The 27,333-nt window shown below is 36.7% G+C and overlaps 1 protein-coding gene across 3 annotated transcripts in view; it reads right to left on the bottom strand.

The window, feature by feature from the left end:
• Positions 1-25,462, bottom strand: part of alpk3a (alpha-kinase 3a) — a 28,522-nt gene extending 3,060 nt beyond the window's left edge. The window contains exons 1-12 of one of the 3 annotated variants that reach the window (XM_079824996.1): positions 25,034-25,462; positions 24,452-24,737; positions 22,981-23,019; positions 22,332-22,453; positions 21,442-21,559; positions 19,086-20,418; positions 10,214-12,668; positions 7,460-7,607; positions 4,138-4,265; positions 3,996-4,031; positions 3,601-3,875; positions 1,324-1,412 (exon numbers count right to left, since the gene is read on the bottom strand). In XM_079824996.1, coding sequence (XP_079681122.1) covers positions 1,324-1,412; positions 3,601-3,875; positions 3,996-4,031; positions 4,138-4,265; positions 7,460-7,607; positions 10,214-12,668; positions 19,086-20,418; positions 21,442-21,559; positions 22,332-22,453; positions 22,981-23,019; positions 24,452-24,588 — 4,880 coding nt within the window. In that variant the 5' untranslated portion in view covers positions 24,589-24,737; positions 25,034-25,462. Of the gene's footprint in view, positions 1-1,323; positions 1,413-3,600; positions 3,876-3,995; positions 4,032-4,137; positions 4,266-7,459; positions 7,608-10,213; positions 12,669-19,085; positions 20,419-21,441; positions 21,560-22,331; positions 22,454-22,959; positions 23,020-24,451; positions 24,738-25,033 lie in introns of all 3 variants that reach the window. The other 2 variants (XM_079824998.1, XM_079824997.1) reach the window with 2 other exon arrangements.
• Between the last annotated feature and the right edge of the window lie 1,871 nt (positions 25,463-27,333).

Here is a 27,333-nt window from a genome sequence, read left to right as displayed (position 1 = left end):
TTGCTTAGTTAAAACAGGTCAAACATGCATTTTGGTCTGGGACTAGGATTAAAGGGTTAGTTCACCCAAAAATGAAAGTTAGCCCATGATTTACTCACCCTCAAATCATCCTAGGAGTACATGACATTCTTCTTTCAGACGAATCAAATTGTAAGTTATATTAAAAATGTCCTGGCTCTTCCAAGCTTTATAATGGCAGTGAATGGTTGTCGTTTTTGAAGTCAATAAAAGTGCATCTATCCATCATATAACTGCTCCACACGGCTCCGGTGGCTTAATAAAGGCCTTCTGAAGGGAAGTGCCACGTTTGTGTAAGAAAAATATCCATATTTAAAACTTTATAGACTAAAATAACTAGCTTCCGGCGGATTGCCGTACGCATCGATTTATGGCGAACTCTTGACACATTAAATCTTATTGACGAATGCAGAAGCACAGAGGATAGAGCAAAACAAAACACTGGTCAAGAATTAGAGTCTAAAACGAGAATTTTTAAAAGGGAAATGGCGGAGGATTTTGATATAAGAGGAGAATTTTTCTTACACAAACATGCCACTTCGCTTCAGAAGGCCTTTATTGACCCCTTGGAGCCGTGTGGAGCAGTTATATGATGGATAGATGCACTTTTATGGACTTCATAAACGAGGCAACAATTCACTGCCATTATAAAGCTTGGAAGAGCCAGGACATTTTTTAATTTAACTCCGATTTTGTTCGTCTGAAAGAAGAATGTCATATACACCTAGGATGACTTGAGGGTGAGTAAATCATGGGCTAATCTTCATTTTGGGGTGAACTAACCCTTTAAGCCTTGACTGTGAAACCAGGGGTAAGTCTTAAATTCTCATATCTATAATGGGACATACTGTACATACACTGCCCGGCCAAAAAAAGTCGCTGTTTGTATTTAAATAGGCAATTGCTTAAGAGTCAATGATTGGATCATTATTGCAGTGATCATTATGTTTCTATTGTTATATGTTTGGCATCAGTTCTTCTAACCCAACATGATGGAGTGTGTAGCTTTTCATCTCTTAAACAACCATGTTGGAAGACACAACATGGCCATTTTCCAGGATGACAATGTCAGGATTCATCCGGCTCAAATTGTGAAAGAATGGTTGGGAGGAGCATGAAGAATCATTTGAGATGTGCTGGAGTAGACGTTACAGAGGGCTTGACTCTTGCATTGTCATTGATGGACCTCTCGATGGGAATAACATCACAACATTTATTTATTTATTTTTGGCGGGCAGTGTATTATATATATATTCATAGAGACAACAGTCATAGTTTGAAATGATGTTGTATTCCATGACCTACTCTAATGCAAATCCAAAGTTCTCGATCACTCTGGCCTCAGTAGCAAATATCTTGCAGTATTCCCGAACGGTATTCTGGATTTTACAATCCTGAGGATAAGAAAAGAACAAAAAACAAAAATTAACTTGGAAAATACCCAGACTGAAAGTCATTGTGGTAAAAAGCTGTGTACTGTTTTTATTTTATTTTTAAATTAGAGTAATGATTTATTCACAAATGTTTATCATCATTCTGGCAGAATATCTGAGTGTCTCTTTTTCTATACAATTATAATACAAGCTCCAAAAACACCATAAAAACGAAGGGCATGAGTTGTGTGCTCTATTATGTGCCAATGATTAAATATATATATTTAATATATATATATATATCAGTAAAAAAAATCAGTAAAAAATAAATAAATAAATATATATATATATATAATTTTTATTTTATTTTATTTTTTTACTGATTTAGCTCATTACTTCTCAACCAGTCACCACATCATAATCAGTCACGTATCACGTAAAAATGCAAATATTGAGAGCTACAGCAGAGGGGAAGATTATAAATTTGGACTTCCTCAGACGAAACTACAGTGTAACAGTAAAAGATGTCCTGGTGAAAAACTGTAAATTGGTTAACAGAAAGTTTCCGTACTATATACAGTGAATAACTAACAAAATTAATGTAATTTTACAGTAAAATACCATTACATATACAGTTTTTGGAAGTGAAAAAAATAAGTAATTGTAATCCAAGTCACAGTGAAAAATGGAACCGTTTTTTCTTAGTTTTTCTAAGAAGTTCGTTTTTATAATCAGTTATGTACATTAAGGTTTTATGTTAATTTTATTTAATTGATGTTTATTGGATTTTTTTAATGTCATGTATGTTACCATTATGGTGTTTAGTTTGGTGTGGATAACACTGTGCACCTGTGCACTGTGTGACTTTCTCATCACCACCAAAACAGATATTAGTACTTCAATAGGTTGGTAAATGGGCCTTATCATACACCCGGCGCAATGCGACACCAGGTGCGATGCAAGTATTTTTTGCTAGTTTCAGCACAACGCAGTTATTATTTTCATGTCCAGCGCCATGTTGTTTAAATAGCAAATGCACTCACACCCATCTGTTTGCCCATGGTCTGAAAACGAGGTGTGTTCAGGTGTTTTGTTGGCACGTTGCTATTTTGAGGAAACTGAAAACGACTGCGCCGACAAAAACCTGGTCTAAAGTCAAAAGCACAGCATTTTTTGTGTTATTTAAAGCACACATTAGTAATATGAACCTATATGTGCAATGCATGTACATTTTGCTTATTACACACACAGGGATGCACAGCAGCACACAAACATTTTTAAATATTCAAAATAAAAGGATTCCTCCCTGGAGAAGCATTTAGTCTTTCCGTGTAAATAGCGAATCCGTCATGGTGCAAGTGCAACTGGCTTTTATAGGGAATGGGAGATGCGACTCTGATTGGTTATATTGCACGTTACGCCCCAAAACACACCCATTACTCATTAAGAGACTAGGAATTGTTTTTATAGTGTACAGTATGACGTGTAATATAGAGCAGGGGTTTTCAAACTTTCAAAGGTTTGGACCCCCAAATATGATGAACATTTTATGAGGGACCCCCTTTCTAAAATCCATTTGTAATTGTTAAATTGTTAGATAAATAGTAAGTGTGACATTATAAATACAACATATTGTTTCCCAACTTAAATTGGCTATTCTTAATGTTGGATGTATAAAACTGAAGAAGAACATTTTCAATTAAAAAATGATTTATATAAGCAACTTTCACAATAAATGTATGTAAGCAGCTTACATACTGCATTAAGAATACAACCCCAGTGAGCAAGATAAAGGACTATAGTGAGAAAAACTCATTAAAGATACAAAGCAAACATACATAATTCTAGAAAGCATACGGCAAGCGAGGGAGATAAACATTAAGAACTTAAACAGTTCAAATGTTCAGTAGACTTTATACATTTTTGCGTTGTCTTTTTATTTTCTGAAATCTTCTGGGGACCCCTTAGAACCTTCTGGAGGACCCCAGTTTGAAAACCCCTGATATAGAGCATATCATGACAACCTTTGATACTTTTATAGTCCTTTTTGGAGCTTGGCATTCTAATATTTCCTTTTGTGTTTCACTTTACAAAGAAATGCAGATAAATAAATGATGATGATGATGATGATGCATCTTTTTATAGTTTTAGCTGGGTTCCAATATCAACTATAAATGTAAATGTAAATGTGATCCAATAGGATTCTAACCTGTCTGGTGATCTCTAGATTTCTCTCGACCAGGTTGCTCTCCTCCTTGGCCCCATATGCGATGGGATTTCTTACTTTAGTGATGCACGTGGTGCCTGACTCAAAGACAGGGTCCAAACCGTAGATGACCTTCGCCCTGCAGGTCTTGTGTACACATCCCTCTCCAATCTGTACCTCTTCCGTCATGATGCGACCAAAGAATTTCTCGCCCCAGTAACCAGAGTCTGCCAGGCCTTTGGTGAACATCATTGGTGTCATCTCAATCTCTTCTCCAACTGAGATTAAACAGAAATAGAGCATCGGAAACTTAGTGTGGGTTAACAACACAAAGCTTAATTTGTGTAATAATATAACTCATAGCAATAAACACACTTGATTTTCTTCAGAAGTCATACCTTCTAAATCATCCCTTAAGAAAAATTCTGCCAGTACTGAAACAGAGTGAAAATAAACATAATAAATAACACATAAAACAATCATCCAACAGATGTCTAGCAGATTTCTGTTTATTAATGGACCAAAAGAGTTATAAATTACTGTCTGCGCTGAGTAAGTAATCAGTGATGTCAGTCCCATATTCATTCTTGATTGAGCAGCCATACACTCCACAGTCTCTGCTGGAAGCCTGGACTATGGCCAGCGCCACTGGACCCTCGTCCCCAGCACTGAGGGACAGAGAGGGAGAGAACTTAAATGTATAAAAAAACACTCTGGAATGTGTTCGCTGAAAAGTACACATCAAATGTCGCCCCTGCAATTTTGGGCTGTAACAATTAAATTTATTTCCTAACTAATAACTAATATAGGATATTTTGGTGCGTTCAAGTCATGTCGAAAAGATCATATTTATGGGTTGAATGCACCACAAAGTCATAAATACGAGTGGGAAGCTCAGGGTTTTCTGTTTCCTAGTTAAAATGCCCTCTCGGCCCGGCGGGTCATAAACTTTAAAGATGGCGGAGGGGAGAATGATTGCTGCTGTATGAAAGCTTGTTTCCACCACGGAATTAAACAATTTAAAAGATTTTGCGACTATAAACTATATAAAACTCGCAATTCTGACTTTTTCCCCGTAATTGCAAGTTTATATCTCACAATTCTGACTTTATAACTCGGAATTACGACTTTATAACTCGGAATTGTGACTTCTTTTCTCAGCATTGTGAGATATAAACTCGTAATTGTGAGTTATAAAGTCCAATTCTGAGGAAAAAAAGGCTTTTCAATTCAATTCTGACTTTTTCCACATAATTGCAAGTTTATATCTCGCAATTCTGACTTTATAACTCGCAATTGTGACTTTATGTTACACAATTCTGAGAAAAAAGTCTGAATTGCGAGATGTGAACTCGCGATTGCGAGAAAAAAAAGCAAGAATTGTGAGATAAAAAGTTGCGATTGCAAGTTATAAAGTCAGAAATCCGATATATAAAAGTTTATATCTCACAATTCTGACTTTAAAACTCGGAATTGCGACTTTATAACTTGGAATTGTAACTTCTTTTCTCAGCATTGTGAGACATAAACTCGTAATTGCCAGTTAGAAAGTCCAATTCTGAGGGAAAAAAGGCTTTTCACCACATAATTAAACGATTTAAAAGATAATTGCGACTTTTTATCTCACAATTCTGACTTCTTTCCCTAGAATTGTGAGATATAAAGTCGCAATTGCAAGTTATAAAGTCAGAATTCCGATATATAAACTCGCAATTCTGACTTTTTCCACATAAATGCAAGTTTATATCTCGCAATTGTGACTTTATAACTCGCAATTGTGACTTTATGTTACACAATTCTGAGAAAAAAGTCTGAATTGCGAGATGTAAACTCGCGATTGCGAGAAAAAAAGCAAGAATTGTGAGATAAAAAGTTGCAATTACCTTTTTTTATTCAGTGGTGGAAACAAGCTGGTGTGACTGGTATTCTTTAGGCCTATTAGTTTTTTTCCGCAACCGCTACAGCATATTTAGCCTACGAATAATCATTTGAAGTGTATTATTTTTATTATACACAGCGAATATGGCCTGCATTTGTCCAAAATTGCAGAATCGCCAGCAAGACGATAGCATGGCGATTGTTTTGTCAATGAATGAGATAGACAATAAAGCACTTGAATGCATCAAGCACGACTTCAAAAGTGGGAAGGAACTCTTTACGATTTGGGGGCATACAGTGAGAAATGTAGAAAAATATTTAGCAGCAGTGACATAGTCAGGCTTTTTTTATTTATAACAAAATAAGCTAATTCCCTGCACAAAATATAATAGCATTGCAAATATATAATAATTGTCACCATTCTGTTTAGTTTTGTTCATGGACTTTCAGTTTGTTTTCATATGTCACATGTTTCTTTGTTCAGTTTCCCGCCACTCGTCTGTCTCCCTGGTTACCGTCATCATGAGTTCATTTAGTTTAGCAGTGTCTGTTTAATCATCTTGTTTGTGTTTTTAACACCATTTAAGTTGTTCTTTCTCCTACACTCCTTGTCCTGGACACCGTTATGTTAAGTTGTGTTGTGCTGTTGCCTGCCTGGATATTATTTGTAATTAAACTTTGTTTTGAATTTGATTCATCTGTATTCGTCTTCCTGCCTGCACACACCCGTGACAATAATATAACAGTTTACTGTGGCTTCATAAATTAATAAAACGTTAAAAAGCAAACACCCGATGCACATGTTCTTAATTTTCTAGAAGTAGAGTTGAAAAACGTAAGCCTAACGCCTTTTTGTCAGACGAAAGGTGACTTGAACGCACCTGACGACGCAAACACGACTGGTAAATACACACTTCCCAGGAGGACTTGAACACACCATAGCCTATGTATATAATAAGAAATGCCACAAATTTACAGCCACATGAGGGCAGTGTCTAACAAACACTAGCACAGTTGACTCATTTGAGGGTATATGCGTGCGAGTACAGCATCATGTGCTGATACAGCACTGTGAGAAACATTTTTAGATTTTAATATCCCCTGATGGTGCAATTGAGCAGTGTTGGGTTACACACTCTCTGTCTGACCAGGGCCTCACCAATCACAGCTGTAGAGTTCATGGACGAATACAAATAAGTGAATGACAAGATAACAATATTGTTAATAACTTTTAATAAATAAATGCAGGTTTACTGCATTAAACGCCTCTTATGCTAGGCCACACAAAAAAGTAGATAATGCACAATGTCACGGCTTGTACATTTTTATTAGATCTTTATTGCAACATTTCGGGAAGGACCGAAACATTGCTATTTAATAAACATTTCCAAGCTATGATAATGTGTGGGATTTCTTGTGTACTGCAGTTGCAGTTTTCCATATATAGATAATCTGTTGATTAAAAGGGATAGTTCACCCAAATATGAATATTCTGTCATTAAATACTCACACTCATGTCGTTCCAAACCCGTAAGACCTTCGTTCGTCTTCAGAACACAAATGAAGATATTTTTGATGAAATCCGAGAGCTCTCTGACCCCTCCATAGACAGCTATTTAATTAACACTTTCAAGGCCCAGAAAGGTATTAAAAACATTGTTAAAATAGTCCATGGGACTCCAGTGATTTAACCTTATTTTTATGAAGCGATATAAATACTTTTTGCGCGCGAAAACAAAACAAAAAACTGTCTATGGAGGGGTCAGAGAGCTCTCGGATTTCATAAAAAATATCTTCATTTGTGTTCTGAAGATGAATGAAGGTCTTACAGGTTAGGAAAGACATGAGGGTGAGTAATTAATGACAGAAATTAGATTTTTGGGTGAACTAACCCTTTAACAGAGTAACTTTTACTTGTTGTTTTAAGATTATGCATCTTGACGGTTAACATTTTAGAATGTGTTGAATAACTAGAGGAATTTACCGTCTTTCCAACTCCAAAATCTCCTCTTCATCTCTGAACCACTTGATGGTGGAGTCACTAAGAATGTTAAAAAACTGGCACCACAGCTTCAAGTGGCCCGAGGCATCTGAGAAGGGCTCTCCTCTAATCTTGCGGATAACCTGAGGAGCTGAATGGAAAGAGGATCAGGGGTAACTCGACAGAAGCAACCAGGTAAAGATATGTACTCTCTAGTTTTAACTCTTCCCCCATATCAACAATATAACGTCTGAACAGTACAAAATTAGAACACTTGCTTAGAAAGTAGAAGAACACATACAAAAATAAACGTCATGCATTCAGGCATATACACATATTTTGATAGCTTCTTGTGTTAGTCCCAAACTAGAGTCGTAAAATAAATTGGGGGCTTGTCCAGCATTTGAACCTGGCACCTCTGGCATAGATTATCAGCAGGGCTTGACATTAACACCCGCCAAATGCGGTGGATTTCAGTAGTGGTGTGTTACGCAGTCACTCCTACTAGCCACTTTGGTGGGTTGAATTTTATATATCATTTTTTTAATTGTAGTCTTTTAAAAAGGCATCTGAAAAAAATAAACAAAGTGCAATACATATTTTAAACGCTTCCAATACTCATTTTCATTTCTTCTGTATTCAACTTACGGAAAACGTCCCTCGCAGTTCAAAATGCTTACGCTACGTCTGACGAGCGTAACTGGTGTCCAATGTCGTCAGACATAGCGTAAGCATTTTGAACTTCGAGAGGCGCGGGTGCTACACTTTTTCCATAAGTTGAATACAGAAGACGGTCCGCCGGAAGTTAGAAATTTTACTTTATAACGTTTTAAATATGGATATTTTCCTTACACAAACGCATCGCTTCACTTCAGAAGGCCTTTATTAACCCCCCGGAGCCGTGTGGAGCACTTATGATGGATATGTCATCCTCAATAAACCCGTCTCCGGCGTGTTGCCTCCGATCATTCGAATATTGCACTTTAATAATTATTTAATCAACATCATCCTCAATAAACCCGTCTCCAGCATGTTGCCCCCGGTCCCTCGAATATTCTGATCTATTATGACCTCTGAGCTGTAAAGCTGCCAGAATAATAATAATAATACGCTGTTTGTTAATTGGCCAGAGGAGAACTGGCACCCCGACTGAGCCTGGTTTCTCCCAAGGTTTATTTTTCTCCATTAGGTCACCTAATGGGGTTTTGGTTTCCTTGCCACTGTTGCCTCTGGCTTGGCGTGCTCAGTTGGGGACACTAAATTTTTCAACTAAACATCGAAATAAATCTAAATAATAAACTAAATTAACCATTTAAACTAAATTACTGATCGAATTATTGATCTAAAGCCCACACTTTCACTGTATGATAATTGAAATGAACTGATGACATCAGCGTTTTTTCCAGAATGGCTATACAGCTGAATAAAATTATGCTGCATTATTTTCCTGTTTAACACTGTAAAGCTGCTTTGAAACAATCTACATTGTTAAAAGCGCTATATAAATAAAGTTGACTTGACTTGACTGTAAAAAAAAATCCCCATTAAATTTACGGTAAAAAAACGGCAGCTGTGGTTGCCAGAACTTTACTGTAAAAAATACGGCAGTAACATTTTAGGTTTTATGGGACATCTCCATATAATTTAAAGGTTTATAATGTAATAATTACGGTTAAAAAATGTTTATTTTACAGTTCAAAACCATATAATTTAAAGGTTTATATTGTAATAACTACGTGTACACTATAAAAAAATTACTGTAAAAACCCTATTTCATTAACTGAAATAATATTAAATTACCGACCTATTGAAATACTCATATCTGTTATGCACCTTTGATACTGACAAGCACCAATCACAGTGGTGATGAGAATCACGTGATGAATCAAAGCTCATCACAAGCAGCTTTTAAGAGGACAATACTAATATAGAAGGTGCACAGTCATTCACACAAACACCAACATGGTAACACACATGAAATTTTAAAAATGCAATAAACATTAATTTAACAACATTAGATGTAACATAAAACCCTAATGTACATAATTGATTCGAACAAACTAAGACAAAACAGTTATTTCAACAAAAATACATATGCGTAGTGTCACGCAGGGAATTCTGGGAATGTCAATTTACAGTTTTTCACTGTAAATGACACAATGACGTGTTCTTTTTCACTTCCAAAAACTGTAAATTTAACGGTATTTTACTGTAAATTAAATGTAAGGTTAGTCACTGTATATAGTACGGAAACTTTCTGTTAACCATCTAACTATTTTTACAGTCTTTTACCGTTAAAATCATGATGATTTTTTATGGACTTCAAAAACAGAGCGGTGTGTAAATCATGGGCTAATTTAAATTTTTGAGTGAACTAACCCGTTAAGTGAACGTAAATGTGTAACAGTATAATGGATCCGTGCATCAGTTCTTAAAGTGACAGCAGCCTAATATACCTGCTGCCAAATTATGAGATAATATTAAAAATATCTATATGGCAGTTTTTCCCCATGGTATCGATGTAAAAATTGTGGCCAGTGAAAACGCTGGGTGGCAAATAACTTTGGAAAACCAGAGTAAAAAAGTTAATGTCAAGCCTTGGTCAGTAAAGATTGGCCAACTAACAGAAGTGTTATTGCTTCCTAACAACCTTTTCAATAGATGATATAAACAATTTCAGTAGGTTTCTGCTGGAAAAACTGAACTAAACATGATATTTGTGAACAGTCAACCACTGTAAGAATAGATATGTGCTACCTTTGAAGGGGTCCAACTTCTCTTTTTCTGCTGGTTTGCTTTCCGTCTTTGTGCTGTCTGCCACCTCTGCTACCTCCTCCTTGGGTTTCGGCACCTCCAGTGTGGCCTTGCGGCGGGCCAGCAACGGTGAACGTCTTTCTGTGGGAGGCGTTTGCTGCCCACTTTGAAGTTGCAGGAAAGCTGCCCTGCGAGCCTGACTGGGCGACATATATGGACTGTCCCTCTTACCCTGCGTGTCAGATCCCTCATCCTCAGACTTGGTTTTGGCAAGGTAGATTTTGCGGCGAGCACCAGAAGCCAGCTCCTCAGGAGTGGCAGAGGGTATTAAGGTGAGACTGTCACGTCGCTTCATCTTGGGGCTGCTCTCACAAGATAGCGTGGATGTGGGTGTGCTTCCTCCACTCTCTTCTCCTTTCTTCTCACTTCCATCTGCTGATGCCGCTGAGGAAGACCCCTGATTCTCTAAGTTTGGATTATTCTTTGCCATAAGCCTTCGCAAACTAGCAGGACTTAGTGGAGGGAGCGTAGGTCCCACAGGGGTTGTTAGGCTAATTTTCTCTATGGAAGGTTTGTCCCTTTGAAGCCTGTCAGCTTCAGAGTCTTTAGGTTGAGGAACTCTGTCTGGGTCTTGGTTAGTAATACTAGGAGTTTTTGTAGACATATCAGGACTCAGTTGAGACATGAGTTGCTCTCTTGGCTTCTCAGTCGTAGGAGCTGGGCCATGTTGGTCGCTTTCACTCTTCAGCAGCGTAAATAAAGTCTCGGAGTCATCTTTTTTGTTGTCGATACGTCTTTCTGCATTTGTGACAGAAATGGGAGGAATATCTTGTGAGATTACTATGCCAGGAAGTGGGGGCTGTGAGTGTGTCTGCTCTCGTTTAACGGTGGTTGCGTTATCATCAGCACAAGCTATGTTGATTATAGGGATATTATTGTCATCTTCCCTGCCCCACCCGGTGTTGATACGTCCTTGCTCTTCTCCACTTCTCACTCTTGCTTCTAGATTTTGTGGTTTAACTTCCTGTTTTCTCTCCACAGAAGGTGATGATGGGGTGTTCCTTGTCACACCCAAAAGGTCTGGAATAACTAAGGCACCGTTGGAAGCTGATTCACCTGCTGCTCTTGTTGCTTCATCCATCGGTCTTTCCTTTTCTCGAAATATCTGTGCAACCTCTTGTGTTAGAGGTTGCATAACTCGCTCAGGCTCTAATTTCAGCATTTCACTTCTTGGCGCATTAACAGGTTCTTCACGTTTGACTCTCTCCGGCAACGTGACCTTGATTTCTGGGATGAGTGGCATGGATCTTTTCTTTGCCACATTTTTGATGACGGTTTCTCTTGTATCGGGGAGTATTATAATTGGTTGGACTGCCGCTTGGTCCTTCTCTGTTAATCGTCTCTCGGCTTGAGTTTTCGTTAGGAGTTTTGGTTTATCTATTTTGTATGGCCTCGATTGAGTTTCCATAACCTCAGTCTCACCTCGTCTTGTACTTTTGGGGATTTCCATCTCTGGATTCACAATAGACGCTTCTTTCTCCGGAACAACATTCTTGTTTCGCTTGACATCATCTTTCTTTTGTTGACTGGAGTCAATCTTCAGTTTTTCAACATTAACATTGCCCTTTTCCTTATCCTCCCTCTCTTCAATGCTTTTCTCAATCTTATCTCCACCAGTATCTTTTCCCTTCTCTTCAGCCCTCCTGCTCTGACTTGGAATGCTTTTATCATTCTTGTCTTCCTTCGTATTAAAGTCATCCACTGTAGCAGAGTCAGCTGCAACTCCTTTATTATCTGTGAAACTAACATTTACTGCTAGAATAGATTTTTCATCTGGTATCAAATCAATTCCCATTGCACTCTTAGATACAAGAGCGACAGAATCCCCTTCTTGACTTAGACCCGATGCTGGGGACAATGAATTTTGATCATTAATTTCATATTCTTTTTCACTCACTACAACTACAGGAAGGACTGACTCTTTTATGACAAAGTCACTCTCCGACTCATTTTCCCCTGCAGAGAAAGATTTCCTTTCTATTGCACCATCCATCTCCTCTTTATTTTTCTCTGTCAGGGAACCTCCCTCTAGCGTTTTCATAACACTTTCCTCCTCCATATGAGGAATTACTTTCTCATTTGACTCGCGCGGCTCTTTGCTCTCTTCTACCCTTATCTCCACTGACTGGGACTCAGTGTGCACTTGGGTAGGGACAAAGTCGGCAAGCTGTGAAAGCGGAGACTCTGGCTGGCTCTCACAACATTGCATGCTTTCCAGGTCTGTCAGGGGGGCAGCTGAGCCCTCCTGTTCCTCTAAAATATGCATTTCCTCAGCACCTCGCATGACCTCATCCACAGGATAGGTAAATTCCAGCCTTTCGGTCTCGTGTGGAGGATTGGGCAAGTCCACAGATGCAGGAACACCAGTGGCGCTGGGTTTAGTATAGTCATCTGTAGCCTTGAGACATAAACGGTTGCTTGTTAAATATTTAACATGTTGGCCTCGTAACACTGAATGCACTGCATATATTGTACAGTTTTAATTAATCCTCTTGGCATGCATTAGAACTTAGATTAGACCTTAGTTCAATTAGGACAAGGATTTAAGGAGCTTTTATAAATGTGCCTTATAATAAGATACTGGTTTGCATCTTGAGACAAAACAATGACGGTGACATATTTTAAGTTATGCCAGTGCAAGTTGCTTTCATTAACACAGCTCAAACATGCATTTTAGTCTGGGACTAGGCTTACATTTTCACTGTAAAAAGTGATCAGTTGACTTAACTTAAAAAAAGTGGGGAAACCAGGTGAGTAAATTAACTTCAAAGTTCACAAAAACTAAATTTTTTTCAATTACACATGTTTATTCCTTAATCATTTTAAAGCACTTTTTCAAGAAAAGGCAACCGATCACTTTGTACAGCGTATGGGATAGTAATTTCCAAAAATAAGAGTAACTTGTCCCTCTTATGTTTGGATTCATACAGTATGCTTCTAAAATAATACAATCAATGCCTGAGGCAGGTGTTTTTGCAAAAGCTTAGATTTCAATCAATATAAAAGATATATATAAAACAACAACAACAACAACAACTATGTTCTTGATATAATGTTTATGTATTTATTCAATAAGGACACACGGTAACTATTTATTGTCAGTCTGTTTGTTCACTTGTTTTTTAAGCTGTTATATTTGAAACAATATACACATTTGTACTACCAATCTTGTGCAACTTTCCATGTACTAGGAGGAAAAACAACATAATATTTATGACCCGTCAGGTCAACTTGACAACGCCCCTATCTAGTGACATTTGATATGACTTTCACCATAAAGCCACATTAGCAATGTTTAAAAAGCACTTATCACTGGGTTTTAAGTATATACATAATAAATGATGTATTTTACATAATTAATGATGCCCATGTTTTGAATTGAATACAATGAATAACATTCTAGCCTAGAATGTTTTTTTTCTTCTTTTTCTCACAATTCCTTTATTTCTTGTCTGAAGTGATGTAATATAGTGAACGTGATTTTACCAAGTACAACTTGTTCCTGGAACATCTTTGTTGACCATGGAACAAAGTTCCAATCTGCCAATCAGATTTGAGGGACAAGTTTATAGTTTATCTCAAATTTAGGCTTACAACCAGGCTTCTACATCAGTGTTATTTACCCTTTGATTTTAGGGAGAAGTAATGGGTAGGGTTAGGTTTAGGGATAAGGATAGGGTTATGACTAAATTATGGTGATCTTACTTGGCAAAATCATGGTGAGCTTATATCATGGTGAGCTATCTTAAAGGTGAAGCGTGTAATTTTTGTCCCACTACTAGCACCTAACGGAAATGTCAAAATTTGTTTTCAAACAAATTGATCAGACAGACTAGTAGCCCCGCCTCCAAACTCACACTATTGGTTGAGCCAATGTTGTTACATATGACCCAGTGCAAACAAACAGATTGCAATTCCATTTGGTGCCACTAGTAGCAACTGCCTGAATGCTTTTTTTCTGTGTTCATCTCCTAATTTAGTAAGAACAGTTGTTTTTGTAAGCCTTAGGTAGAGCCTTAAAGGGATAGTTCACCCAAAAATTCCTCCATGATTAACTCACGCTTAAGCCATCCTAGGTGTATATGTAGCTTCTTTCAGATGAATACAATTGGAGTTATATTAAAAAAAGAGTTCCAAGCATTATAATGGCAGTGAATGGCAGCCCAAAATTTGAAGTCCAAAAAAGTGCATCCATATAAAAGTACTCCACACGGGAAAAAATCCATATTTAACACGTTATAAAGTAAAATATCTAGCTTCCGCCAGACCGCCTTCCGTATTCAACTTAAAGAATAATCACAACTGCCGCGACGTATGTCGTCGGACGTAGCGTGAGCGTTTTGAGCTGAGAGAGGTGTTACACTTTCTTCGTACATTGAATAGATATTTTACTTTATAACGTGTTAAATCTTATTATTTTTCTTACACAAACCCATCGATTCGCTTTAGAAGGCAAGGCCTTTATTAAAGGTGCAGTATGTAAAATGTTTGCAGTAAAATATAAAAAAATCACAAGGCCAGTGTGATATAATTTGTTGAGTTGAGTATTTACAATATCCCAAATGTTTCCAACTCTTTGTAAATCGTGAGAAAATTGCTATTTTAACCAAGGAACAGGGATGTGTGAGTGAATCGCCTGTCGATTGCGTCATATCTGCATTACCCTCGGTTTCCGGTTTTATTTTGCAGAAAAGCTTTACTCTCACTGCAGTGTTATAGCAGCCGTCGAGTGTACGCACAGAGTAATGTCATAACATAATTTTCAACACACTCAGATGTATCTAATATGATAAACTGAGCTGTGTTACCTCATACTCATGACCTGGAAAAGCGGAAGTGGCACCGGCGATTGTGGCATAATAAAAGTCCCGCCGGCGACTGTGGCATAATAAAAGTCCCGCCGACGACTATGCAATAATAAAAGTCCCGCTGCTCACGAGGCGTGTGTTCTGCTCTTCTTATTAACAATCGCTCCAGTGGCCTTGCTCAGCTCCACAACACTCGGTCCTGCTCTGCTTAATACTACAGTAACGTTAATAATCGCATCCATGAACATGATTTCTGCCCGAGTCCTATCTCAATTCTCTTCCACCGGCTGTGAGGTGAAGACCACATGTCCCAAGATTCTGCGCTCAAACGTGGCGTCATCAAATTATGCATTTGTTTTGAATAGGCGACCTCTAGTGGACGGAAAAGTTACATAGTGCAGCTTTAACCCCCTGGAGCCATGTGGAGTACTTTTATAATGGATGGATACATTTTTTTGGGCTTCAAATTTTGGGCTCCCAATATAATGCTTGGATTAGCCAGGACATTTTTTATTTAGATATCCGATTGTATTCGTCTGAATGAAGAACGTCATATACACCTAGGATGGTGTGAGGGTGAGTAAATTATGGGATAATGTTAATTTTTGGGATAACTGTCCCTTTAAAGTCACAATGAAATGGAACAGATCTTTCGCATTGCTATGAATAGTAGATTATCGGAAAAGAAAAAATGTAGGACGGGGACTTGGTTCTATACATTGATGGTTGATTGGATTTTGAGATGTGATCCAATTATGACATCAAAATAATAAAAACAAATAAATGGATGCATTGTTTACAATAAGATCAATAACATGCATTTATAAAATATAGGGTGAATATCAATTTTTTTCCCATGCTGACTTTACCTATATAAACTTATGATACAATCATTATATAACGTAATCAGTTTACAATGTTAGAATGTTATGACTGCGAAAACATTTAACTGTAAAAAAAGAAAAAAATAATTAAGTGACATTTTCAGTATTGACAGAAGTAGCTTATCACATTATAGACCGTGCCTACAACAACTTTCTTTGAACAGACGTTCCTCTGTTGTGATTCAAACACATAGGGTTCAGAATAATGTGCAGGGTTCCTCTAACTGACACACCACAACAACTAACATTAACTTCCCACGAGACGCTAGGTTGCACTTCCACTTTACATAGGAAATAAAACAGCTGAATATATGTCGCATGCCAGGTGCAGAGCGATCACATGCTTGTCCTGTCTGAGACTGTAGAGCACGTCAATGAATTAAAGGTGACATTCACCTTGTTGACTAACAAACGTGAACGGTTATTAGCGTTTAGCCGTGTCTGCTTTTAAGCGATGATGCAATCGCTGTGGTTCCACATGCCTTTCTAACAGCCTCATTTCTCTGTAATCATCAGTCATGGCATTTCATAAATCATGTGAGGGCTAACAGAACCCCTGCCATGTGCATATTCTTGCCAAGAAAGAAGCTTGACTACTTTCTATGGTTATAAGTAAACATGTTTTTGTAAGGAAACACAACTAAAATCTAAATCTAAATTAATAATCGCCATCTCGGGCATCTATTTTCCACACAGAGATAAAGGTTTTACATGCAAGTGGAAAATTTTGAGTAATGGTGTAGAATCCTTATTTCAAAGACCAGAACTGTCAGCTGACTTTTGTTTCTCTGACATAATGTATACGAGTTTAACTGACAATTATTCTTTGTATGGTATGGCTTCTCTGCGCACAGATTAGAGACAGGTTTATTTTAAGACACAGGGAACCAAAGAATCTGGAAAATGTGAAGAGGTTTGTCTTCTTGTCTTAGTGTCCAGCAACTGTCATTGCTCATGTCCTGACCTGTACTAACATTAAAACACGTCCATTTAAAGTCAACATGAGTATGGCGTGGACCCTGCTTGCTTTCTTAATGCATGCATGATTTAATGTCAATTATAAGGAGAAAAAAAAATTCCACCACATTTTTTGGAAGTACGTCACATTAAATAATTTAAAACTGTTGTCAATGCTGCTGACACATGGGAACTCACATTCAAACTAAGCTGAAATCCAGCCAGTTTGACTCACTCTGAGCATTATTGATTGATTTTAAAGAGACAGCAGGCCTTATTCAAAGTTTCAGGAGAACCGAAATGAGACAAAAGCAGAGCACAGATGAATATTTCCATGTGACTGAGTTGTGTTTGGGTTTATACACTACTAGCACTACTATACACAAGAATCTATCAAATTGATTACTGCAAAAAAATTGTTTTTGTCTTGTTGCAGTCCAACTATAGATCTGCAGGCAATTTGATTTCGCCCTACAGCTCAGGCTGGAAACCTGTACATATTTCTATCCTGCTTCCGTTACAAATCTGCGGGGACCGATCACAAACTGGCTTACCACTGGGTTTAACACAATGACGAGTGAAGCGCCGGCAAGCAGCATTTTGTTTACATTCAACATGGCGGCCACTGAAGCGCAACAACCTGTTGATGCCGCTGTCACTGCTGTTTTAAAAGATTTCAAAGGCAAGTTTTCTTTGAAAACAGAACAGAAACTTTCCCTGGAATAATTCCTACAAAAGAAGGATGTGTTTGCCTTACTACCGACCGCTCTGCCAAGTACGTCACCTGGATTGTTGGTCTGATTGGTTGAAGGACTATCCAATTGCGTACAGAGTCATTTGAACTATGCCTGTTGATTATTTTTCTTACCCCACTGGAAGATAGCTTTGACAAAAATACTAAGTAAGAAAAGGACATCAAAAGTGACAGTACAGACACATTGTTACAAAATATTTATATTTCAAATAAATGCTGTGTTTTATAACTTTATATTCATCAAAGAATCCTGAAAAAGCATCATGGTTATATTAGTTTTCAACATCGATAATAATAAGAAATGTTACTTGAACCCCGAATCAGCATATTAGAATGATTTCTGAAGGATCATGTGACACTGAAGACTGGATTAATGATGCTGGAAATTCAGCTTTACCATCACAGGAATAAATTACACTTTTTTATATATATTTAAATAGACAATTGCAATAATATTTCACAATATTATTGTTTTTACAGTATTTTTTATCAAATACATGCAGCCTTAGTGAGCATGAGAAAAAATATCATACCCACCCCAAACCTTTGAATGGTAATGCGAGTCCAAAATTAAAAAATGGAAAAAAAAGACAGAACTGTTATGCTGATAATATAATATTTTACAATACAATAGGTAATACTTTATTTTAAGGTGACATAGTTAGATGTTACTACATGTACTTACTATCGTAATAACAGTAAATCTTGCATAATTACAATGAACTACCCCTAAACCTAACCCTAACTCTATAGTAAGTATGTAGTTAATTAATATTACTCAGTACTTATTTGAGTAAGTACAATGTAACTGTTACCTTAAAATAAAGGGTTACACTTTATTTTAAGGTATCATTGCTACAGTGTAATTATATATTTAAGTACTGAGTAATATTAATTAACTACATGTACTTACTATAGAGTTAGGGTTAGGTTTAGGGGTAGTTCATTGTAATTATGCAAGATTTACTGTTATTACTATAGTAACTATATGTAACGTGTAACAAGGGCACTTTAAAATAAAGTGTTATCAAATAAAGTGTAACCCAACATTGTAATAAATATTGTATTTATTTAGAAAAGCATTACCATAGACTTTAGACCCTACTTTCTTTCCTATACCCCAAACACTGATGTTGCAGTTTTGCTCACAAAATAGTCTATATAAGAACATTGCTGACTCCCTGAATCCTTACATGATAAAGTCAAAGATCAAACAACCTCAAAGCTGCCTACTGTGTTCTCTTGGGTATAGTTTGTGTCATCATCTTGGCCATGGACTGGTATAATTAAACTCAAGTCTTGCTGCACAAATGTACTATCTATAAATAGCTCCCATGTGCTGTGCTGCAGGAAGCATTGCACTAGATGGACAAAACCGGCAGGTTGTAAAATGAGAAGTGCGATGAACTCACCTTGAAAAACAGCGAATGAGAAATCTGCGGGACCTCCTCTGGACTGCTCACCTCCTTTGGCATCTCCTTCGGCATCTCCTTCTGCTTTACAGAAAGTCTGAGTGTTGCTTCAATGCTCTCAAGGTGTATTTCAGGGGTGGAAGACGCATCCTCAGGTTTGTTTGCATGAAATTCAGTTGAATTAGAGTTTATGATATCATTGGGGGTGGTTGAATCTTGTGTTTGTTGTAAAGACTTTCTTTTTACTTCCAAGTCCGTCGTTTGAGATGATTCCTGGACCAGCTTTGGTGCTTCCTGTTCGGAGGACACCTCTTGAGGAGGTGTTTGGGAGGGAGGGAGGTGTGGAATTTCTTTTTCTATGACCACTTCACTAGCTCTCCATGTGGTTTCTGATGTCTCTGTAGGCTTCTTGCTTTTGCCGAAGAACATGTCCTTTAAGGAGTGAAGAACGGAGGTTAGAGCTGACTTGTGTTGCGGTTCCGGCTCTTTGTGTGACGTGGCTTTGGTTGAAGCTCTTTGTTCTTGTTCTGTTTGCCTAAATTTCTCTCGTTTTCTTTCTTTGGCTCTCTCTCGCTCTTTCTCCCGCTCGATTTCTCTTGATCGGTCCCTCTCCTCTTCTTTTAATCTTTCTCGTTCCTTCTCCAGCTCTTTTTCTCCTTGGACAGGACTGACATCGACATCCATGTTCTCAGAACTCTGATGTTCCTTAGCCGCCTGAGACTTCACAGACTCAGCTAAGTATTTTGCCAGGCTCATTCCTTCATTAACATCTTCTTGTTTCCTGTTGCTCTGGGTGGGCGTAATAATACCCACCTCATCAAATCCATTGGTAATACACTGCATCTTTTCGTCTGGTTTCGTTTTGGTGGACTGCTTCGTGGTGAACACCTCCATTGGATCGCAGATACGGCTGATTTTCTCATTGCCATTCTCTGTTTTCATCTCTGTGGTTCCTACAGAAGCCTGTGCCAAGACGTTATCAGACTTTTTGTCTATGAGTGCAGGCTGTTCTTTTACATTCTCCTCTCCATCCTGGGTTGTGGGAGAAGAGCTCAAAGGGGGCTCGTTCCCAGCAGGAGTCCGATGCTTCCTTAGTATGCGTTCCTGGTTAATCACATTTAATTGTTCCTTCTGGATGTTCTCCTTACCCCGACGTCGACTCTCTTCCAGCTCTCGCCGCTTGTTCTCAGCCTTCTGTTTCAGTTTGCCGAAGAACCTTTGGTGGATCATGTACTCGCTCATGGTCCCCACCTCCAGTACCCCGGAACAGGAGACGATGCCCTTACTGTTCCTCGCTGAGGCCTGATAAATGGCTGCATCATCTTCTGTACAGCTGCCGAACGAAGCAAATGTAGTTATAGTCATTGTGTAGTCACTATTAAAACCATAAAAGCATTGATTTGGGTGTAATGTCATTCAATGTATTGAAACCAAGGGCCAGATTTACTAACAGTTTGAGCCAGTGCAAACCCTCATTTAAAAAAACTACTGTCAGGATTTACTGAAGACACCGTGAAAAATTAGGCATGTGTAACGGAGGCCAGCTAGTAGTTGCTGTGTGAGTAAACCTCACTCCTCTGATCTCAAGAGACCCCTTTAGTCTCCTTGTTAGAGCATCCGACTCTCATGCCGGCGGACCCGGGTTCGAGTCCTGCTTGGAGTGGGTGGTTCGAACAGGAGGGGTTACATTGGTGCCGTGACCCGGATGGGAGTGAGGTTTAGGGGGGTGAGTGTAACGGAGGCCAGCTTGTAGTTGCTGTGTGAGAAAACCTCACTCCTCTGATCTCGGAGAGATGCTCTAGCGATTGACGCTAGGGGTTGCAGCCTTTAGCCTCCTTGTTAGAGCGTCCGACTCTCATGCCGGTGGAGCGGGGTGCTTTGAACAGGAGGGGTTACACGTGGACAGGGTTATTTTTGCGACTGACCTTATTGCATATGCATTTGGGTCTCAATGAGTCTCCCTTTCAGAAGCATCATTTATGGGAGAAGAGTCTATAAAGGAATCACACAAGGTGGTTTACTAAGGTTTGCACTAGTCAATTTTCTGATATCTGCGCCGTTATTTACCGCCAAAAAAGCATGTCTTAAACCAGCCGCTAATTTGCGCTGCTCTTGATAGATTGCGTTGGTCATATTGGAAATGATCCGGCTGTGTCTGTGTTCTTTAACTTGCACGTCGTCAGTAGATCATGCGCAGAATTTCCACTCCATCTGAGCTTTTTTGGAATTGTGCTTGCACGCTAATTTGCCCTGTTTAGTAAATCTGGCCCAAAGAATCCAATAGGAGTTGTGTTGCTTTAGAAATGTGAAGATATACGAAGAAAAATAGCTGTTTAGTCTGAATCAGGAAACATACTTGTAGATGTGCAGTGTGTGAATTTTGCCATTGCGAAATATTTCATATTTGGGAAGGCCACAATATCGATCTAACTCCATGTCATCTTTGTACCAGGTCAGCTCAGGAGCCGGATAACCTGGTGGAAATGTGTGTAAAGTTAAGGTTTGCGCTTATTCATTGGAAACAGTAAAAACAACATTTATTAAACCCAGAAAATCTTTTATAATTGTTTACAATTTTATTTGAGAACCATTCAGACACTCAGGCCCTGTTTACATCTGGTATTAAGATTTATTTTGGTCGATCTGATCACAAGTAGACGACGCTAAATATGTTTTGAGCTCTTCCACTTTCGACCACTTCCAGAGGTAGTCAAAAATGGATTAATCTGGATTGCTTTTGTAGTGTAAACGGTCATGTGGTCGAATGCGTGCCAACAGCCACAAAAGACCGCCTACTGATTGAATACGTAAACATTATGGGAAGCACGCTAGCCAGACGGGATTTAAACTTTGTCGACACAAATTTGGTTTCGAGACAAAAAACGTACCAAGCACATTCAGAGCTCCGGTCACGTTTATTTGTAAATTGCATGAGCTTATTTCGTCCATTAAATCAAAAGATCTGAAAAAACACATACGGTTACCCGCCCATTGACCCTCCCCTCAAAGAAAACAGGACAGAAGTGGTTGAAAGTGGACAAAAGAGACGGAATAAAACACCGGGTGTAAACGTGAATGTGTCTCCCTCGTCTACTTGTGATCCGATTGACCATCTTAATACCAAACAGAGCCTCAGACTCAGACACCAAACAATATATACTGAAAGGTCTTTAACATATCATATATACGGTTTTCATGTTTTAAACGTAACATTTATTTTCATAATCATAAGTTAAAAAAACATACCTGTGACCACACAAGAGAATTTGACATTGCACGATTCTGACACTGCCTTTGATTTTATGGTGGTTTCAAAACTTGGCTGGGTCTCTTCAGTCAAATGAGCCATGACGGTACATAATGTACTCCTGGAGATGGGAGATACAGAGTGTCAACTCAACAATCAGCATATATAACATAAGACAAGCAAGTATGCATTATATAACATTATTCCAACCATTACTATATGAATCAATAAAAGAATTAGCAATATCTACAGCAGGGAGATTGCATTGACATAAAAGTGTATAATTAATATCAGTAGTATAATATAAAATTATCATTATTGGTGTCACTGGGAGGAGAGGCTGCAGGGTATTAACAGGGTGAGAGGATATTATTTTAGCCTGATAACGTAAAACATTTTGGAAACATTTTTAGTGCATTTTTCCATGCACAATATACTGTGGTTATTTGGGTGGGTGGGTTTGGAGGATTGAAAGATTTGTACATCGAGCACAATAATGTCATAATCACGCTGCAAATCAAATGCAAATTGGGTATTTCTGAGATTGTAAAACAAACCAAAGGGGAAAAAAAAGGCATGTTGGGGAACAGAAATTGTTATCTGAAGTGTAGTTAGTTTAGGATTGACCTTTTGAGAAGCTTTTATTACCTCGACGGCCTGTAGTTTGAATAACTGTGAGTTGAAAAGCTATTTAGAAAAGAAGCAAATCAAAGGGACACTCATCAGACAAGAATATCTAAACTACGGACATTAACTGTGTGACCCTGATTTTAATCACAGCCAGGAGCAACTGTAATGCAGTCATACAGTAAATGCTGTTGCTAATGGTGAGAATGTTGTGGTCTCTTCTGGCATAACCGTAGTTGAGCAAACACAATACAACCAATGTGGTAACCACACTTACGTCAGTATTTCAGCAATAACAAAACCATTACACTGATGACAAACAGATTTTGTGATTGCATTCAAATGACTATTTGCGAAAATGACATCTCATTTAGTAAAACAAGTATCAGAAAAGGCAGAAGTTGCAAACATAAAAAAATATATATATAATTGTTCCAATTAAAGCCATTTTTAATCAAATTATATACTATTAATATTATATATAATTAATATAAATTGTATGATATTTATTTCTCTAGACTTAAAACCATAATAATCCTCAAAACATTTTTTAACAATAAAAAACAATAATTGTATTCCAATTAAAGCCATTTTAGTCAAATTATATACAATTAATATTGAATATAATTAATATACAGTTGATGATATCTATTATTTGTAGACTTAAAAAACATCATAAACCTCAAAACACTTAAAAAACAATAAAAAAACTAATTGTATTCCAATTAAAGCAATTTTTAGTCAAATTATACACTATTAATATTATATATATAAATAATATACATTTCATAATATTTATTTCTCTAAACTTAAAAACCATCATAAACCTCAAACCACTTTTTAAAAATAAAAAACAATAATTGTATTCCAATTAAAGCCATTTTAGTCAAACAATATTAAATATAATTAATCTACAGTTGATGATATTTGTTTTTTGTAGACTTAAAAACCATCATAAACCTCAAAACACTTAAAAACAATAAAAAAACAATAATTGTATTCCAATTAAAGCAATTTTAGTCAAATTATATACAATTAATATTAAATATAATTAATCTACAGTTGATGATATTTATTTTTTGTAGACTTAAAAACCACCATAAACCTCAAAACACTTAAAAAACAATAAAAAACAATAATTGTATTCCAATTAAAGCCATTTTTTGTCAAACTATATACTATTAATATTATATATAAATAATATACATTTAATTATATTTATTTCTCTAGACTTAAAAACCACCATTAACCATAGAAAAACTATAATTGTATTCCAATTAAAGCCATTTTTGTCAAATTATATACTATTAATATTATACATAAATAATATACATTTAATTATATTTATTTCTCTAGACTTAAAAACCATGAACCTCAAAATTAACATCCAAACTGGAGGTATGGAATATTATGACCCCAAGTAGACAGATTTTTTTTACAATTTTCACAAACAAATAAGGCAGAACAAACACTGAGCATATCAATATTTTACCTGTTTTCAGGCCTAACGTTGGAGAGGTAGTTGCGGCTCTCGGATCTTCCGTTTGACGACGAGACATCCTCCCCATTTTGGCTTCCCGTTCTCCCATTTCCAGAGTAAGAGCGGGTCATGGGCCTCCTGGATGTCATTGTCCAAAACAAATAGTTTCAAAAGTCCAAAAAAGCCCACCAGCCTCTTTAAGTGGGGTTTCAGTATTTCTGTAGAATAAAATTGAGGCTTTCTCCGCACGGCTTTTGGAACCAAAATGTAGAGTTCCACTTTGTAACTAACCGGAGAGCTACCGAAAAGAGGGAAAAAATACAAATCAATTCAAATCGAGAAATACCAACACTTTAAAAAGTGTACCAACAATTTTAAAATATAGTTTGGAAAGAACCATTCTGTTTTGAGGACAACTAGTCTCAACAAGCAGACCATTTGAACAGAGAAGTTATAAATAGGAACTGGTGTTTGTTAGTTTTAATTTGGTCAAACAAGTTAATTTGTATTGGATTTCGAGCCAACACATATATACCGACTGACTTTGAATTGCTTGACAAAAATATATTACAGTATAACACTTAAAGAACTCACCATTAGCATGTTTCTTTGCCTGTTCTTTGGAGCCTGCTGTCCCAGTAGCACTATAATTGTCAATCACAGCAGAGCATGTGTTGCCAGCAGAACACTATTTATAGCAGGCCTACAAATAGGCGCAAGAGCACATCACATTTTCCACAACTAGCCATTGCTCTGAAGCCACTTGAAAGCAATGTCCGAGAAAAAGACAGCAAAAACTTGCACCCACAGGTCAAAACTGTAAATATATCTTTCTTTAATCATTCCTTATCTGTCAGCTTCATGAGATCCTGTAATTCACACTCCGACTGACTGATCAGATGTGTGGACATACATAGAAATGGGATAATGTGTGTAAATCTAGGCAGATTCATCCAGTATGTTATGTCTGCTGAAAGTGCACGGTGATCTGATGCAAGTGTTCTTGATGACAGCTCTTCAGACAAGCTCGAAGCATGGCCCTGGTTTAATTAGGACAGCCCCCTCTATGTCACTCTGTCTGTACACCCTACCCATAACAGTCAACAATCTTTCCCACCGGTCATGTGTCATTGCATCATTTTCCAATCATAAAAGGGCTCCCATTACTTGCTGTCAAGCAACCACTCTCACAAACATACCGTGCATCATTCAAACAACAGATGACACACATGCTCACAAATAAAAATAATAGAGATGTAAGCTTGAGTGTTGCACACGGACACTTAAGTCACACTCAATTCACAAATAATTGTCTTGGGACTTTTATTTATTTTCTTAGAATATTATTATTTAAAAGTACACTCTGTAACAAAACTGCATGCATTTTGCAAAAATACATTTGTTTTGGTTTTGTTTTGGCTCTGGGTGACTGTGTGAATGAAGATGACCCTTTACAATTGATATTAAGTGTGTTCGACGGAAAGCGGTGTGGTCATACACAGATTGTGGCGCCGCTTCAAGTCGAACTCACCTATTGCATGTCAATTTATCAATATAAAACCTTACCTTACATTGAGTAATAGAAACGCCATCGCTTTTACAACATTTTAAATCCCTCAGTTCTTGCCATCTCCGAAAAGCCAAGCCAATGCTGATTCTTGTTTTATTACAAGCTCTGTCTCTTACCATTGATCTGTATAAATCAAGGCCGTAACCATGTCTTGAACATTGGGTTGCATTGCATCAAATATATCGTTAGTCTCGAGATTCTTGAATAAATATATTTATATTTAAAAACTATCATAAACATCAAAACACTGTTTAAAAAATAAAAAACAATAATTGTATTCCAATTAAAGCCATTTTAGTCAAATCATATACAATTAATATTAAATATAATTAATATACAGTTGATGGTATTTATTTTTTGTACTCTTAAAAACCATCATAAACATCAAAACACTTAAAAAAAATAATAATAATTGTATTCCAATTAAAGCCATTTTAGTCAAATGATATACAATTAATATTAAATATAATTAATATACAGTTGATGATATTTATTTTTTGTAGACTTAAAAACCACCATAAACATCAAAACACTTAAAAAAAATTAAATAATAATAATTGTATTCAATTAAAGCCATTTTAGTCAAATGATATACAATTCATATGAAATATAATTAATATACAGTTGATGGTATTTATTTTTTGTAGACTTAAAAACCATCATAAACATCAAAACACTTAAAAAAAATTAAATAATAATAATTGTATTCCAATTAAAGCCATTTTAGTCAAATGATATACAATTCATATTAAATATAATTAATATACAGTTGATGGTATTTATTTTTTGTAGACTTAAAAACCATCATAAACATCAAAACACTTAAAAAAATAAATAATAATAATAATTGTATTCCAATTAAAGCCATTTTAGTCAAATGATATACAATTAATATTAAATATAATTAATATACAGTTGATGATATTTATTTTTTGTAGACTTAAAAACCATCAAAAACCTCAAAACACTTTTAAAAACAATAAAAAAAACAATAATTTTATTCCAATTAAAGCCATTTTAGTTAAATTATATACTATTAATAATAATATATATATATAAATAATATACATTTAATAATATTTATTTCTCTAGCCTTAAAAACCATCATAAACCTCAAAATTTACATTCAAACTGGAGGTATGGATTACTATGACACCAACACCCCAAAAAAAATTTAAATTTTTTTTTTTTTTTACAATTTTCACAATCAAATAAGGCAGAAATTGAATAAATACATAGATCCGCTGTTAACATTTGATTTCCTTAGTGGTCTGGTGGTAAAATTTTTGTAAACCATGTCGAAGGTTACAGGGTATAATCCGCC

The sequence above is a fragment of the Gobio gobio genome, assembly GCF_949357685.1.
Source record: "Gobio gobio genome assembly, chromosome: 9".
NCBI classification, from domain to species: domain Eukaryota; kingdom Metazoa; phylum Chordata; class Actinopteri; order Cypriniformes; family Gobionidae; genus Gobio; species Gobio gobio.
The sequence above is the reverse complement of the archived record's forward strand: the minus strand, read 5'-3'. Positions and strand labels throughout refer to the sequence as shown.